This window comes from Semicossyphus pulcher, unplaced genomic scaffold (genome assembly GCF_022749685.1).
Source record: "Semicossyphus pulcher isolate SPU_LCO1_2020_fin unplaced genomic scaffold, fSemPul1.0.p SCAF_6, whole genome shotgun sequence".
NCBI classification, from domain to species: domain Eukaryota; kingdom Metazoa; phylum Chordata; class Actinopteri; order Labriformes; family Labridae; genus Semicossyphus; species Semicossyphus pulcher.
The window spans coordinates 31,489,745-31,507,871 of record NW_027211737.1 but is presented as its reverse complement, the minus strand read 5'-3'; the positions used below and the strand labels follow the sequence as shown (position 1 = coordinate 31,507,871).

Below are 18,127 nucleotides of genomic sequence, written 5' to 3'. Positions count from 1 at the left end.
TTCCTATCTCAGAGTAGATCGACTCAGAGTTCAGGGTTAGACTCAGAGTTTGTTGAACCTGCTTTGTGAAACGGACCCCAGGACACAGGACACTGGATGTTTTCCTTTCAAAATATTTATTCAGTAATCCCCTAAATTAAAAATACGTATGAAAATTAAAATGATACAGAAAGATTAAACCAATGATTATTCCTATCTTTGGGAGGGCAAAAGGTTAAAATATTTTGGGGCATCCATTGATTTTCAACGTCAACAGTGAAATCAGAATCAGAATCAGGTTTATTGCCACGTAGGTTTACACACACAAGGAATTTGAGTCCAGTGTGCCTTAATGTAACACGTAGTCTGAATTACAGACTGAATACTTGTGAGTGTGTTGAGTGACTGAGGGGCCGGATGAGAGTCCGTGTCACGTGGGGGGGTGGGGTGGGGTTGGGTCCTTGTTGATGAGGCTGGCAGCAGAGGGGAAGAAACTGTTCCTGTGTCGGGAGGTTTTGGTCCTGATAGAGCGCAGCCTCTTGCCAGAGGGGAGGGTCTCAGAGAGACTGTGACCGGGGTGAGAGGGGTCGGCCTCGATCTTACCTGCACGCCTCAGGGTCCTGGAGGTGAACAGGTCCTCGAGAGATGGCAGATTGCAGCCCATCACCCTCTCTGCAGAGCGGATGATACGCTGCAGCCTGCCCTTGTCCCTGGCAGTAGCAGCAGCGTACCAGACGGTGATGGAGCAGGTGAGGATGGACTCAACGATGGCGGTGTACAAGTGCACCATCATTGTCTTTGGCAGGTTGAACTTCTTCAGCTGCCGCAGGAAGTACATCCTCTGCTGTCCCTTTTTGATGAGGGAGCTGATGTTCAGCTCCCACCTGAGGTCCTGGCTGATGATGGTAAAAAAACGGTGTTTCCAAACAAAACAAGACAAAACAACGCGCACCAACACAAGAGGCAGCCATCCGCGGCACCATACTTGCCAGGTATTGATAATAAGAACTGGTGTATGTGTTGCTTATGTGCGTCTTAAAAATAAATTGTGTGTTGCATTAAAATTCTTACTCTCTCATTGTCCAGATCGCCTGTGGTTTTACATTATGAGAGAGAGCTACTTATAGTAGGCTATACTGACATTAGTCATTGAAATGACATTGGTCCGTCATCAACCATGAGCTTGAATCCGTGCAAATGTAGCATACATTTTTTTTCATCACCCAGCAGTGGTCTGTCCACCAGAGAGGAAAGGCGGAGTCTAACAACAGACTCAAATACCAACTCACTTGGGTTTTTTTCAGGTCTCTGCTAGCATTGCGAGGAAACAGCTGGCGCTATTTGAAACAGTGTATTAGCCCAACCCTTCTATGGTCCACTGAAAAAGCAAAACAAATGATGTTCCATCAGCTAACGTTAACGAGAGTCGATGGAGAGATCAGAGGATGATACATTTGTCTTTGTATTTTTCTTCCAGTTCATTTCTTGTTCATGCTTTTTCTTCAGGTCCTCTGTTTGTTCTTTTACATGTTTTTCTTTACTTCTTGAAAAGTTTTCTAACAGTGAACTCTTTGTCATGCCTCCCCTCTGCCTCTTGCACTTGTCTGTTATGTTTTAGCTTCAAGTCGTTTATTTCCTCCATGTGTCTCTCAACCAGCGCTGCAAAGTCCTTTGTGTATTTCTATCTGAACTCATTGAGTTCTTCAGCTTGTTTTCTGGCCTCTTCATACTTAGTCTTTATTTCCTCCATTTTCTTTTTATAGTTTTCCTCTAATTCTCTTCTTTCCTTTTCTTCCTGTTCATGTCTCATTCGATCTTCTTTTCTTTTCTTTTCATTCTTTTCTCTTTCCTGTTTGTATTCTTCTTGGAGCTTTTTTATTCTTGTTTCTTCGTCCTGTCGTCTCTGTTCATTTTCTTGGTGTTGTTTTTCCCACCATTGGTTAAGCTTCTTCTCCCAGTTCTCTCTTTCTTCTCTCATCTTTGCTCTGGTCTCCTCCAGCTTTCTGTCAATGGTTTCCTTTTCCTCCAATTCTGCCTTCATCTTTGTCTTTAAAGCTGCATGTTTCTGTTCCCACTCCTGTCGTAAAATATCTTCCTGTTCCTTTCTCTTGCTGTCTTCTTCTTCTCTTTTGTTCTGTTCTTTCTCTCTCTCCTCACGTTCCTTGTTGATTTTTTCCTCCTTTTCTTTCAGCTGTTTTGCTCTCAGTTTTCTCTCCTTTTCAGTTTCTGCTCTCTGTTCTTCCACTCTTTTTTTAATTGCTTCCATTTCTTCTTCATGTTTTCTTTGAAGTTCCTCCCTCTCTCTCCTCATCTCTTCTTCCTTCTCCTTCAGGATCCTCTCCATCTCTTTCTTTATAGCTGCTTCAGCCTCCTGCAGCATCTCATTGGTGAAGCAGCTGCCTCCATTTTCCTTCACCATTGTGTCGATCTTTGTTATCAGCTCACTGACTTGTGTTTGGTTTTGTTTATCATAGTTATTAAACACATGGTATCTTCCTCCACAGTCAGCGATCAGTTTCTTAAATGAATCATCACATTTCTTTTCAATGTATTCTTCAATGGACATGTTGTCCTGTTTTATTTTATCTCCTCTTGTGAAAAGAATGATAATGAACTTTTCTGCATTTTTCCCAAACACTTCCTTGATCAGTTTTAATGTCTCCTTCTCCTCTTCTGTGAGTCTGCCAATTTGTAACACCAACAGGAAGACGTGTGGTCCTGGAGCCAGAAGACTGATGCACTTTATCATCTCTTCATGAACCTCTTCATGGGACAAACTGTTGTCAAACAGACCAGGAGTGTCGACCATGACTACTGGACGACCGTCCACTTCACCATGTGCTTTCTGACATCGTTTGGTGACTGATGTTTGGCTTGATTTGGCTGTAAACTCGTCTCTTCCTAGAATGGTGTTTCCTGAAGAGCTCTTTCCACAGCCAGTCTTCCCGATCAGCACAATCCTGAGACACTCTGGGCTCTGCTTCTCATCATCACCTGAGAAATAAGAAAGCTTTAAGTTACTTCAAATTCTGACGTTTTTAAAAGATGGCCTGCAAGGTAAAACGTTAAACAGGTTGTTTATGACCCAGAAAAATAAGTGATTTATTTTATTTATAATTAGAAATTGTATGTTACTTACAGCTGAGCAGGCTTTTTGTTTTCAGCTCAGCCTGTAGTGTGCTGATCTTCTCTATTTGTGCATAAGCAAATGTTTCTGTTGTGTAGCTGATTGGTTTGTCTTCGTAGAGTCTCATTCTTTCCACCTCGTCCAACAGCTCTGGGATCTGCTGCTTGTCCTTGATGTTGAGAACCAAAGATCTTCCTCCACAGCTCTGAAGGAGCTCCTGGATGTCTTTGCTTCCTTCTACAAAGTTAACAACAGCTGGAGCTGTAGGATCTGACTCCACAGTGAACACAATCATGGTGAAGTCATTGACTCGAGAGCTGAAGGTGTTCTGGAGGGTCTTTAAATCTCCCTTGTCTTCATCAGTGAGGGGACCCACAGGTAGGACCAGGATGAAGGCGTGGACACCCTCAGGATCACAGAGGGAGATACACCTGAGTGATTCCTCCATCACTGCCTCCTGAGGTTTTCCATACAAGGCAGGCAGCTCCACCAGGGAAAGCCAACGTCCACACACCTCTCCCTGATGTTTAACACACTCTGATGAGCTGGAGACTGAATGAACATCTGTCTGACCTAAAATGGCCTCGGCTGTTGAAGTCTTCCCTGCTCCTCTCCTCCCACACAGAAGCAGGTTTAGAGCTGCTTTGTTGGGTCCAGACTTTGGTCTTAAGGACTCTTCAGTGAAGGTGAGGAAGGTTCCTTTGTTTTCATGCACAATGTTCTCAATCTTCTTCATTAACATGTTGTGATCATCTTTAAACATGATGTGGTGTCTTCCTCCACAGTCTTTAAGGAGATGATTGACAGGGTAACTTTCAGTCTCCTTGTGTGTCATGATGACCATCGAGTGTTTTAAAGCATCTTGTCCAAACAGACTCAGGATGAACTTCAGTGTTCGTCTGTTCTCCTCAGTGAAATCAGAAGGTTTCACTAACAGCAGCAGAACATTTGGTCCAGGAGGACAAAGACTCTCACAGCTCTTCACCTCTCTTCTCACAGCCTCCTCAGTCAGACTGAACATGTCTGGAGTTTTCACTACTGTTAATGGTTTTTCTCTCCACTGTCCAGATGTGGTGACACAACGCCTTGTTGGGGAAGTTTTCTCATGATGAAAAGCTTGACTGCTGATAATGAAGTTAACAAGTTTTGTCAGTTTGTCTTCACTTTTTCCCAGCAGCACGATCCTGATCCCAGATGCTGTAATGGAGAGAAAATAGAATCACACAAACCTAATGAGGCTGAAATCACTACACTTTGTCGACATGAGGAGATTTCCAGCCAATGACACTAAAGAAATTGATGATTGACATGAACAATTAACCTTGTTTAAAAGGTGAATAACCAAAAACGACATTTTTGAAAAAAAGATCAAAACCAACACAGAAATATTGTTTGACCAAACTGAGCAGTGTATGTGGAGGTCATGGTGGTGGATGGAAATGTATATAGCCCCTTTCACACAGGCACTCCTGACATTTTAAGGACCGTTTGACCTTTGAGTGACATTACCCAGAGTTGCCCTTTGACACGTCCCTCACAGCGGGAGATTTTTGCCTTTCTGACACGGAGGGGTGGCGGGGGCGGGGAGGGGGCCAAGTTTATTTAGTGACTAATACTGTCGTGTCTTTTTTTTATCTGTCAAAAAGATTGTCATCCACGATCGATTAACTTACTGGACACTCGCCCCTCGTGTTCTGTCTCTCCCATACCTGCAGCAGTGTCTCCCACATGCTCATCAGAAAACACACACACACACACACACACACACACACACACACAAACACGTTCTCTGGTCCCTCCTGTAAATGCATTGATTGAGGAGCGACATCTTTTTTAAATATGGACCTTCTGATTCTGTTTTAAAAGATCTTAAGTGCAGCTGTGTTGTGTCTCATTGGTCGGGTTTGATCGTGTCGACATGTAAAAGGTAAATGGACTGTACCAAAGCTGCTTTTACACTACATGTCACATTCACACATTCACACACTGATGGCAAAGGCCCAAGTGCCAATCTCCTATCAGATCTATGCCCATTCATACCCGATGGCTATGCCACTGGCAATTTGGGGTTCAGTGTCTTGCCCAAGGACACCTCGACATGTGATGTAGCAGTCAGGGATCGAACCGCCAACCTTCCGATATAAAGACGACTGACTCTACCACTGAGACACAGCCGCCCAACTTAACAAGGAGTCTCCTTCACGCGCGGCTCACCTGCTGCTGTGGAAACTAGATGCAGGTGTTTTTTTGGGCGACTTTGTAAAACATGCAGCTCATGATGAATATGAACAGAGCAGACGGATAGGGAGAGAGAAACAGAAAGAGCTGCTGTGTGCAGGTACAGCAGGTAAAGGTGTGTGGGAAGCAGTACCCACCGCCCCCCTCCCTTCCCCTGTCGCTCGCTCGCTCGCAGTGAATGTTCCTGCTGAGTATTTCCTGCTGTGTTCACACATCGGCCGACCTGGACTTTCTCCTGACGTGATACTAGGTCGCTGGCAGGACAAAGTCGGGGTAATGTTGGGGTCAAAATATCGTCCGTTTGCTTTCACACATGCAGCCCACCCGGGTAATGTCAGGAAATGTTCAGGAGGGCAGTGCATGTGTGAAAGGGGCTACAGTTTGCCTTTAACACTCTTGATTGCTGTTCAGTAACAACATTTGGATAATTTGAAGAAAAGGCAGCTTTGAATTATTTTACACAAGGAAAGGCACTAAATATGAACCCATAGGGCATGCTAACTGATTCATGTTAAAAGTTTGTGTTTTTCCTTTTTAACATTGAAGAATTATGCAATGTGTTTGGTCTAATGCTGGAAAAAAGATGCCAAAATCATGATTAATATTGCAATATCTTTACTTACTTTGAGAAAGGAGCTTTTTCTCTGAGAAGTATGAAGACAATCTTTTAACCGCAGACGGTCCTGTGAAAAGATGACCTCATTATTTACAGCTTAATTTTGTCATAAAGGTAAAGAAGTTTGTGTGAACAAGGTTTTCATCAATGTCAAAATTGTTTCCGCACTTACCAGCAGCTTTAACTGCATCTGTGATCTTTTGTTTTGGTCTTTCCTGAGCTGGTAAGCTATCTGTCGCTTCCTCAAATGCTTCATAGCTGACATGCTCTCCATTGTTCTCCTTTAAGATTTGACCCAAGCGTGTTAACAGCTCTGAATGTTCGAGGTTCTTCTGCTCCAAGTATCTGTATTTACACTTTCTGATCATCTCGTTCAATAGAGGGTGTTCCATGTACTTCTTCTTGAAACCTGGACTCTCCTCTCTCTGTGTTGATATCAATAACAGTGAATGATCAAATGATCGATCACTGAAACTTTCGAGGACTCTGCAGAGACTCTGTTTGTGTTCCTCAGTGAAGTTTTCAGGCTGTAGAAGCAGCAGGAACACACGAGGTCCAGGATCAGAGACACTCGCACAGTTTGTCACATAATCTGTCAGCTGTTTGTGAGAGATGTTGACATTTAACACATCTGGAGTGTTGATAACAGCTATTCTTTTCCCCTCTAATATTCTGCTAATTCTTTGACACTGGTCTGGTTCCTTCTCAGTGTTGAACACAGTCTCTCCCAGTATGATGTTTCCCACTGAACTCCTCTCAGACCAGCTGTTCCCCAGCAGAACAACCCTCAGCTCAGACACTGAAAAACAAAGATGAGGAAAAGATCGACTCACATTTACATTTATTTAGAGTTTCATTGCTGTTTAGTTTCAGGGGTTTGGTTACCTACTGACACATGTTACCTGCAAAACACTGAAAACACAGATTTGTTTTTTAACATCAGGATTAAAGTTTCACTCACTGTCAGGTGGCAGGAACTCAAAGCTGTTTCTGCGCCTCAGAGGATGCAGATCATCTGTGATTGGAAGGACACAGACAAATGTAGTCACAGGTAATCACAGTCTTTCATTGCATTACATTATCACAGTTAGATTAATAAGGATATATAATATAATGTAATGCTGCATGTAATACACCTGCTCATGATAGAAACAACAGTGTCATTGCCATCAGGTGCTCCAGGTTTGTTCTTTGTTCTTTAATCCAGGACTCACTGAGCTGATTCAACATGTGAGCACAAAGCTCTTTGGTTGTCTGTATGATATGTAGACAGAGAGAAGAGAGTCATCCAGACTAATAAAGTCTGACTACACTCACCTGCTGCTGCAGCCGCCATGATGTCACTCTGCTGGAAACATCAACAGGAAACTCAATGCTGGGTTTGAGAGCCTAAACAGAGAATTTAAAAGAATGTTTTTCACAACAAAAGAAAAGATGTTCAGAGCGATATGGAGCCCAGTTTGTTTCCTGCAGACAGCAAACATTGTTCTGTATTTCTGTGTTTCTTGTTTCTGTTTATTGTTTTATGTTTAGTGTTACCTATACAATAATTGATTCATGTCTTGCCTTTACCTTTCAAACACACAGGTCTGCCAAAGAGTTGCAGGTGTCAGTGAAGCCTAAGTAAAGCTTCAGTTTAAAAAACTTAAACCTGCAGGTGATTTAAACTGAAGGCTTTAAAGTTGAGAGAACAGTTAGACGATTTAACACTCAGAAGGTAACTTTGATCAGAGTTGCACACAGACAGCACTGTTTCAGATGGATCTCTACTTCTCCACAACTCTGACTGAAAATATCTGGTCTGAAGAACAAAAACTACATAAGTTATAAGTCATAATTTTTCTGGTGTCTTATTTATTTCTGTACTTTTCCATCTCCAGCATTTAAATCATCTTGTACATTAATCTGAAGTCATTGGTCTAAAGCTGACGGTGTGTCAGGTGAAGTCTCTGTTTTACTATCAGGCACTATGATGTGTGAGTGAACAGAAAGCTGCTCCAACTTGGTTATTAGAGTTCACAAGCTGTGAACGGACAACACCCACCTGAGGACAGGTGATTACATTTAAAGTGCTGACGTCAACAATCGCCTTGTGCTCATGTAAAATTACTGATAGAATATTCTACTTTATTTATGAGTTGTTATGAGTTGAAATTTGACGGATTATTTGTCACTGAGTGAAAAAAGTCCTCATGAGGCTTTAAACATGTTCAGGGGGCTGGATGCGTGTGGTGCAAGTTGCTTCATAAGAACCTGACCTGAGTTGAAATAAAGATGCATGAGACTAATTCATATTGAAGAGGAAAGATAAACTTGGAACAACTCCACATTATAAAGACAAATCAATGATGCAAAGACCAGAGACAAAGAGAACAAAGATCAACAAGGAGACACAACAGACACCAACAAACAGGAAATGATTAGTTAAAGCAAACACTGTCAACAACATAACAACATAACATGAAGTTAAATCTTTTAGAAAAGTGGATTAAAACAGGAAAGTTACTTTTCACACACCAAATAACTCCCAAACATTCAAAGCTGTGTAACCATGGCTTCTGTTTCCTTTTAAAGTCTATTAAAGAAAGTCTTGATAGATATTCAGCAGGTCTCATCTCTTTGATGGAGCACAAAGACATTTCTTTAAGCTGATACAAATGGCCGAAGAGAAGATCTCACTGAGTCTCTCACATGGAATAACTGCTGCAAACAAAATGTCTGATCACAACTGGAACGACTTCCTCTACTGACGTCTGAAAATTCCTTTCCGCCTAAATGCTTGTCACAGACTTCTCAGTCAATCAGCTCATTTCAGAGACATTTCAGAGATTAAACAGAGACTGAAAAGTCATCAGGACCGCTTGATTCAGACCAAAACACATACAAAACATTTCATCACATTGTTCCATGGATGTTATGTATTTTCACTTCACAACACAAAGCCTGACTTGGAAATGACTTTAATTTTTAAAAGTACAATTTTACAACAAACTTTTAAAAACCTGTTGCAAACTAAATCATGAAGAGCAGCTACTGATCATTACATAATCAATTAATCTGTACATTATTAATTAAACTAATGGACTATTAAATGCTAAATTAAAAAGTAAAAAAAAAGACAAAGGTGACGTCTGAAAATGTGTTTTGTTGAGAATATTTTTATTAACAAAAGCACAATGAAAAACAGCTCATTTTACATCGAGAAAAACTTAAAATCAAATCTAAAAATAAGTCCTTATTATTTTTACTGGCTTGTTAAATGTTTATAAATGAAAGAACTGACAGTAGAATGCATCAAAGCAAATACAGGAAACACACAAACATCTTTTTCAATAATAGAAACTTTTTTACAAAATAAAACGACCAACACCTCGAGAAAAAATTCTACCATCAATGATTGGAGGAACGGGAACCACGGGTATGATGTGCATTCAAACTGAATTAAGAAGCAGTAGTCAGACACACACTGCAGTATTGATGCCCCGCCCCTTCCTGTACCTGACACACACCTTTACCTTGTGTCTTTGCTGTGTTGGAGCCCTCAGGTGGGCTCAGTCTGCAGCAGAACAGCTTCTTGTGTCGGTCTGAAGCAGATAGTCACTCTTATGGAAAGTTCATATACACAGGGCGCCCTCTTGTGGCAGCTCACCCTCTTAACATACATTTAAAACAGATGACAGTTTGAGTAATGTTTAGTGTCTGAATGACTGAATATTGTAATTTTGAGAATAATTCAATGAGGAGTTGTGAGACAGTTTCAAATATAAAAAAGCAAAACAAAAAACAGAAAGCACGTAAACTTATTGGAAACAATATTTGCTTCATAAATCGACACTTCATCATCTGCACATTACACTGGTCATTAAACATAACCTGAGCTCCATACAGCAGGTTCCTGACAAAAGTTACAATTATACAGCATGTGTGGCTTCCTAGTTGCACATACTGTATATAAACAGAACACTGTGACTGCTGATAAAAAACAAAATATTTGAATTAAGAGAAAAAAATATCAAGCAATAAGACACTATCAGTATATTGCTGCCACAGTCATGAAGATTTCCATTTCAATGAATGTCTGTTATATTGCTCAGGATGAGTAAACACAATGGAGGCTTGTGTATTGGTATTACAAACAGGGTGTGTGAGGTGACAAGGAAAACTAACAGCTGCTGGACAGTTACACGTATATACACGTGGATTTAGGCAGAAGGTCGACCTCAGATGGACAACTCTCCCTAAACAGCAGTAGCAAAACAAACAACCTGATGGGTTGGCGGGACGACAAAATGAAACCCACATTAAGATATTTGATGTTTTTAGACAAAGAATGTAATAATTATGTTCAATAGAATTATTCTGGGTTTTTATCTCATGTCATTATTGTAATAATACTGACTACTGTTTGGAATCTGTCAGCTATCATACGACAGAGATAACCTCTGGGAGCTCTCTGGTGAAGTCAGCAGTTACTCAGATGAGTGATAAAAGATTTCCAGGCCAACGCTTCCTCTTCCTTTGTCTTATGTCTGTGAAGCACTTCGGTCCGCTCACATTGTTTTAAATGTGCAATAGAATTAAACTTGACTGGACTTGTACGTGTGCTGGTCATAGTTTACAGTCCAACTGTGAATTGGAGACGTGAGACAAGTTAGATTATTGCCTGTAATATTAGGAATTTTGTAAGTATTCGATTTCAAACTGATCATTTCTGTGAACTTTGTCCGTAGCGTAAAATCATACAGTGAAATGAGAACTGCACTTGGTGTATTTGTTGCTTAAGTGCGTCTTAAGAAAAAGTGTGTGTTGCATTAACATGAACCAGATCGCTTGTGGTTTTATATTATTATTTAAGAGAGCTACTTTTATATTTGCCACTAAAAGCTCATTGGCCTGTCATCAACCATGAGCCTGAATCCATGTGAATGTAGTTTTTTCAGCACCCAGCAGTGAAAATGAGACCATCAAATTGTTACTGAAATGAAACACAGAAAAAGTCAAGTCCTGTTTATGTCCCAGAAGTTTCTTAGCGGCCTCATTGGACGCATTGATCATGTTGTCGTGTCATGTACATCAGTCATTTAGAAAGAAACATTCAGTGTACTAACCCAACCCTTCCATGTTCCATCAGCTAACGTTATGATGAGAGTCTGATGGAGAGATCAGAGGATGATACATTTGTTTCTGTATTTTTCTTTCAGTTCGTTTATTTCTTGTTCCTGCGTTTTCTTCAGGTCCTCTGTTTGTTCTTTTAGATGTTTTTCTTTACTTCTTGAGAGGTCTTGTAACAGAGTGTACTCTTTGTCATGCCTCCCCTCTGCCTCTTGCACTTGTCTGTTATGTTTTAGCTTCAACTCATACATTTCCTCCATGTGTCTCTCAACCAGCGCTGCAAAGTCCTTTGTGTATTTCTGTCTGAAGTCATTGAGTTCTTCAGCTTGTTTTCTGGCCTCCTCTTCATACTTGGTCTTCACGTCCTCCAGTTTCTTCTTATAGTTTTCCTCTAATTCTCTTCTCTCCTTTTCCTCCTGTTCTCTTCTTATTCGCTCTTCTTCTTTTCTTCTCTTTTCATGGTTTTGTCTTTCCTGCTCGTATTCTTCTTGGAGATTTTTCATTTTTGTTTCCTCATCAAGTCGTTTCTGTTCATTCTCATTTCTTCTTTTCTCCCACCATTCATTTCTTTCCCACTCCCAGTCCTCCTTCTGTTTTTTCATCTCTTCTTTGCTCTGCTCCCACTTTCTGTCAATAGTTTTCTTTTCCTCCGATTCTGATTTAATTTTTTTCTCCAGAGTTTTAAATTTCTGCTCCCACTCCTGTTGTTGGCGTTCGTACAGCCCTTCCTTCTCCCTGTCCTCCTCTTCTCTCTTTTCCTGCTCTTTCCTTCTCTCCTCACGCTCATTGTTGATGTTTTTCTCCATTTCTTTAAGTTGTTTGTGTCTCTCCTGTTCATTTTCTGCTTTCTGTTGTTCCATTCTTTTCTTCACTGCTTCCATTTCTTGCTCATGTTTTCTCTGAAGCTCTTCCTTCTGTTTCTGCATTTCTTCTTCTTTTTCCTTCAGGATCTTCTCCACTTCCTTCTGAATCGCTGCCTCCGCCTCTTGGAACATCTCTGAGGTGTAGTAGCGCTCACCATTTTCCGTCAGCATTCTGTTAGACTTTGTTAGTAACTCTCTGACTTGTGTGCGGTCTGTTTGATTCTTATTATTGAAGACCTGGTATCTTCCTCCACAGTCATTTATCAGTTTTTTCAAAAAGTCATCACTGTCTTCTATGTATCTCTGAATTGACTCACTGAGGTCGTCCCCTCTGGTGAATACAATGATGATAAAATTTCCTGAATTCTTGCCAAAATATTTTTTGATCAGTTCCACAGAGTCCTTTTCTTCCTGTGTCAATCGGCCAATCTGCAGCACCAGTAAGAACACGTGAGGTCCAGGACTCAACAAGCTGATGCATTTCAGAAGCTCCTGTTGAACGTCATCATTGGACAGAGTCGTGTCAAACAAGCCAGGGGTGTCGACCACAGCGACAAACTGCCCATCAATCTGTCCTGTTGCTTTTTGACAAAACTTGGTCACTGACTTTGAGCTGGCAGTGGAGTTAAAAAGCTTATTGCCCAAAATGTTGTTTCCAGTTGCACTTTTCCCATTTCCAGTCTTCCCAATCAGCACCATCCTGAGACACTCTCTGTTCTGAATTCGGTCATCCATTCCCATCTCACTTGGATTTTTTAGATCCCTCAGTTCAGCTTCTAGTCTTGAAACCTTCTCAGTGTGAGCCTTGCTAAACGTCTTTATTGTGAAGGATCTGGGTCCTTCAACTCTCATCTTTTCCACCTCGTCCAGCAGCTCTGGGATCTGCTGCTTGTCCTTGATGTTGAGAACCAAAGATCTTCCTCCACAGCTCTGAAGGAGCTCCTGGATGTCTTTGCTTCCTTCTACAAAGTTAACAACAGCTGGATCTTTAGGATCTGACTCCACAGTGAACACAATCATGGTGAAGTCATTGACTCGAGAGCTGAAGGTGTTCTGGAGGGTCTTTAACTCTCCCTTGTCTTCATCAGTGAGGGGACCCACAGGTAGGACCAGGATGAAGGCGTGGACACCCTCAGGATCACAGAGGGAGATGCACCTGAATGATTCCTCCATCACTGCCTCCTGAGGTTTTCCATACAAGGCAGGCAGCTCCACCAGGGAAACCCAACGTCCACACACCTCTCCCTGATGTTTAACACACTCTGATGAGCTGGAGACTGAATGAACATCTGTCTGACCTAAAATGGCCTCGGCTGCTGAAGTCTTCCCTGCTCCTCTCCTCCCACACAGAAGCAGGTTTAGAGCTGCTTTGTTGGGTCCAGACTTTGGTCTTAAGGACTCTTCAGTGAAGGTGAGGAAGGTTCCTTTGTTTTCATGCACAATGTTCTCAATCTTCTTCATTAACATGTTGTGATCATCTTTAAACATGCTGTAGTGTCTTCCTCCACAGTCTTTAAGGAGATGATTGACAGTGTACCTTTCATTCTCCTTGTGTGTCACGATGACCATCGAGTGTTTTAAAGCATCTTGTCCAAACAGACTCAGGATGAACTTCAGTGTTCGTCTGTTCTCCTCAGTGAAATCAGAAGGTTTCACTAACAGCAGCAGAACATTTGGTCCAGGAGGACAAAGACTCTCACAGCTCTTCACCTCTCTTCTCACAGCCTCATCAGGCAGACTGAACATGTCTGGAGTTTTCACTAATGTTAATGGTTCTCCTTTCCACTCTCTACAGGTAGCCACGCAGTGCCTAGTATGGGAACTTCTTTGGTAATGAACAGCGTGACCGCTGGTGATGAGGTTATCAAGTTTTGTCTGTTTGTCCTCACTTTTTCCCAGCAGCACGATCCTGATCCCAGATGCTGTAAAACAACAGAGAGAAAATAATGACAAAGTGACAATGAGGCTGAAATCACAACACTTTGTTAACAATTATATCTGTAAAGTCAGATAACCCTAACCCTGTAAAGTCTGAGGGAGACTTGATTCAAGAATGAATTTGCCAACAGCTGCTTCACTGTAATTGTTTTGTATCTGACAGTAAAGAACGTGAACATGAATTATCCTTGTTTTAAAGGTTACAACACAAATCCCATCAAAAAAGAAATACATTAAATAAGTAGATACAGCAGACCTGTATTGTTAATACAGACAGCTCCCCATAAGGGTGTTGTAGTTGTGCATAATTAACAGAATATGTTTTGTGTATGATGTGTGACATAATAAGGGGGAGCACTGTTAGAAAGTGGATGCTGTTCAAGAAGTAGAACTGTATAAAATGACAGCTGCTTTGTAGTTATTAATGAAACATCAACAATATGATTGTAAGACATTAGAGGACAACAAGTTTTTTATCTTGCTCCATTATCATGTATGGTACATTTGTGTTGCTCTCTTATCTGTACATAATGCACAAACGCTGCAGCTTGATTGGCTGTCTTGATGTGAGCAGCGTTTACATTTTCATTCTCGCCGCACCACCAGCTTTAACTGCGATTCCAGGTTACCCAGCATGCTTTGAGCAGCAAACAGTTGCTTGGCATACACAATGCAGTGTTTCCCACACATGGCGGTGGAACTCTTGATCAGTATTAGATAAAAAATACATTACACTGTTTAAGTAATTTACACATGTTTGCACCTTTCAATAGTGCTGCATTCTTTACCTGATTTTACTTATGCCCACTTAAATGTACCTCGCTTCCCTTCACCCCCACCCTGCCCATACCCCGGCCCCGCCTCTTTCAGTTTCTCTCTCTGTACGTGTCTGCTGCTTTGTTGACAGGAAACATGGAAGCAATCTAAGAACAGCGTCAAACAGAATGACAGCCCTGAAATCTATTAAAACAGCGGGTCCATATTAAACACGAGGCGTCACACCTCAAGCAATGCATTTCCAGGAGGGATGTACCAGCGGACATCCCTCTCACTATTTCTGTATGTGTGTGTGTGTTTCTGATGAGCATGTGTGGAGACCGTGCTTGTGACCAGGAGGCAGGGGGAGACTGTTCACTAGTTTACCAACATTACCACGACATCTCACAACCATTCTTCAGTGGTTTGGAGGTTATCGAGGTAGCAGCTCCGAGCCCGACTAAAGCCAACTGAATCAGCCTAAAGAAACCAGCTGTCTCCAGCTTCGGTTCATAGGTTAAAGCAGGGGACTAATATTATCTTGTGTTTAAATAATGTTCAGTCTTCTTTCTGGTTTTCTGGACATGTTAAGCTGCAGCTCTCTTTATGCAAATGCTGTAAACTTTCTATGTTAAAGTCTTATTATAACAGTTGTTGTATTTTTCTGCACTGTAGCACTGTGTTAAATACTGCTAATGACATTCTTTTTCAGACCATTTTCTGATCCCCTGCCAAGTTATATATTTAAATAATTTAATTAATATTGACGAGTAGGAAATCCTTCAGTCGGGGGCTGCCTGACTGAGTAAATGTAACTGAAGGGAGAGCTGGCGTGTGAAAGGATAAAAGATATTAAAGGGATTGTTTTTATGGCCTTCCAATGGTGAAGAATTGTGTTAGTGAGAAAAGAGGCTTCTGCAAATACATGAATAACACTGTGATTTACTCACTTTGAGACAAAAGGGTTTTCTCTGGCAAGTTTGCAGTGATTGCTGTTACTGCAGACAGCCCTGTGAAAACATGAGCAAATTCATTTGCAGCTTAATTCTTATTAAGATAATGACAACCGATGTGATCTGATGTGAAGGTGTTTCTCGCCCATTTCTGCACTTACCAAGAGATTTAACAGAGCTCATGATAGAAGTCTTTTGTTTTTTTCTTTCCTGAGCTGGTAAGCTAGCTGTTGCTTCCTCAAATGCTTCATAGCTGACATGCTCTCCATTGTTCTCCTTTAAGATTTGACCCAAGCGTGTTAACAGCTCTGAATGTTCGAGGTTCTTCTGCTCCAAGTATCTGTATTTACACTTTCTGATCATCTCTTTCAATAGAGGGTGTTCCTTGTACTGCTTGAAACCTGGACTCTCCTCTCTCTGTGTTGATATCAATAACAGTGAATGATCAAATGATCGATCACTGAAACTTTCGAGGACTCTGCAGAGACTCTGTTTGTGTTCCTCAGTGAAGTTTTCAGGCTGTAGAAGCAGCAGGAACACATGAGGTCCAGGATCAGAGACACTCGCACAGTTTGTCACATAATCTGTCAGCTGTTTGTGAGAGATGTTGACATTTAACACATCTGGAGTGTTGATAACAGCTATTTTTTTCCCCTCTAATGTTCCACTAATTCTTTGACACTGGTCTGGTTCCTTCTCAGTGTTGAACACAGTCTCTCCCAGTATGAGGTTTCCCACTGAACTCCTCTCAGACCAGCTGTTCCCCAGCAGAACAACCCTCAGCTCAGACACTGAAAAACAAAGATGAGGAAAAGATTGACTCACATTTACATTTATTTAGAGTTTCATTGCTGTTTAGTTTCAGGGGTTTGGTTACCTACTGACACATGTTACCTGCAAAACACTGAAAACACAGATTTGTTTTTTAACATCAGGATTAAAGTTTCACTCACTGTCAGGTGGCAGGAAGTTGTAGCTGTTTCTGCGCCTCAGAGGATGCAGATCATCTGTGATTGTAAGGACACAGACAGATGTAGTCACAGGTAACCACAGTCTTTCATTGCATTACATTATCACAGTTAGATTAATAAGGATATATAATATAATGTCATGCTGCATGTAATACACCTGCTCATGATAGAAACAACAGTGTCATTGCCATCAGGTGCTCCAGGTTTGTTCTTTGATCTTTAATCCAGGACTCACTGAGCTGATTCAACATGTGAGCACAAAGCTCTTTGGTTGTCTGTATGATATGTAGACAGAGAGAAGAGAGTCATCCAGACTAATAAAGTCTGACTACACTCACCTGCTGCTGCAGCCGCCATGATGTCACTCTGCTGGAAACATCAACAGGAAACTCAATGCTGGGTTTGAGAGCCTAAACAGAGAATTTAAAAGAATGTTTTTCACAACAAAAGAAAAGATGTTCAGAGCGATATGGAGCCCAGTTTGTTTCCTGCAGACAGCAAACATTTTTGGGTGTGTTTTAGTGTTTGATGTTTCTGTCTCATGGTCATTGTCTTATGTATAGTGTATCCCGTACAATACTTGATGCGTGTCTTGCCTTCATCTTTCAAACAAATGACAGAAACAGATCTGACAGAAGTCGAGGGGTCAGTGAATCCTTAAAAAACCTGCAGGTTATTTAAACTGATGGCTTAAAAGTTGATAGAACAGTTATAACATACAGACCCCTCCAGTGAAAATCCAGTGTTCCACATCTCCATGTGGTGTCCTGTGCTACAAGACACATCAGGGACAACATAAGCAGTCATCCTGTCTGCTTTTGAACTGCAGTGTACCAAGGACAGGCTGAACAACACGTTTTCACATTGGCAGGTTTGAGACGTCACAAACCTAAGGAGCCAATCCCGTTAATGGACGGGGTGACACTATGCACATCATTATGTGCAACCTACGGCAACCACTTCGGCGATGAGCGAGCCAGCTGTAACCGTCATCGTCATTTTAGTAAACTCGCTACTGACTGCTAACGTTAACGTTACTACTATAATTACTACATTTCAAGCTAGCTAAGTTTCAACTATTAGCCACTAAACGATGGCGTGTTTTGAATTCGGCTGTAATTTTATGAAAAGAGAAGCTGAACATTCCAGAACCAGTTAGAAACGTGCACAGTGGGCGGGGATTCTGCAGATTCAGGAATTTTTAATGAGGGAGGAGGAGGAGGTGCCTTGGGAGGATTTTTACAAGGTAATTAAACAATTTGCAGAAGAACATATCAGACACAATGTATTATTTCAAGCAGAGCATTTTATATGTCTTAAACATGCCTGGAGCTGCTCTTTAACACTCAAAAGGTAACTTTTATCAGTTGCACACAGACACAGCTTTGTTTCAGATGGATCTCTACTTCTCTACAACTCTAAATAAATATATCTGCTCTAAACTAAATAACTGTTTCTAAAATCATCATTTTTCTGTTGTATTGTTTATTGCTGTACTTTTCCACCTCCAGCATTGAAATCCTCTTGTACATTAATCTGAAGTCATTTGTCTAAGGGCCCGATCAGACAGAGCG

At 41.3% G+C, this 18,127-nt stretch overlaps 1 protein-coding gene across 1 annotated transcript; it reads right to left on the bottom strand.

The window, feature by feature from the left end:
• Nucleotides 1-1,316: 1,316 nt before the first annotated feature.
• Nucleotides 1,317-17,239, bottom strand: LOC138610057 (uncharacterized). Its single transcript, XM_069682752.1, is given in 9 exon segments — nt 1,317-2,973; nt 3,119-4,303; nt 6,133-6,759; nt 9,476-9,544; nt 11,125-13,857; nt 15,580-15,639; nt 15,744-16,373; nt 16,536-16,589; nt 16,892-17,239. Coding segments are annotated over 9 exon segments (6,834 nt in total). The 5' UTR covers nt 16,911-17,239; the 3' UTR covers nt 1,317-1,516.
• Between the last annotated feature and the right edge of the window lie 888 nt (nt 17,240-18,127).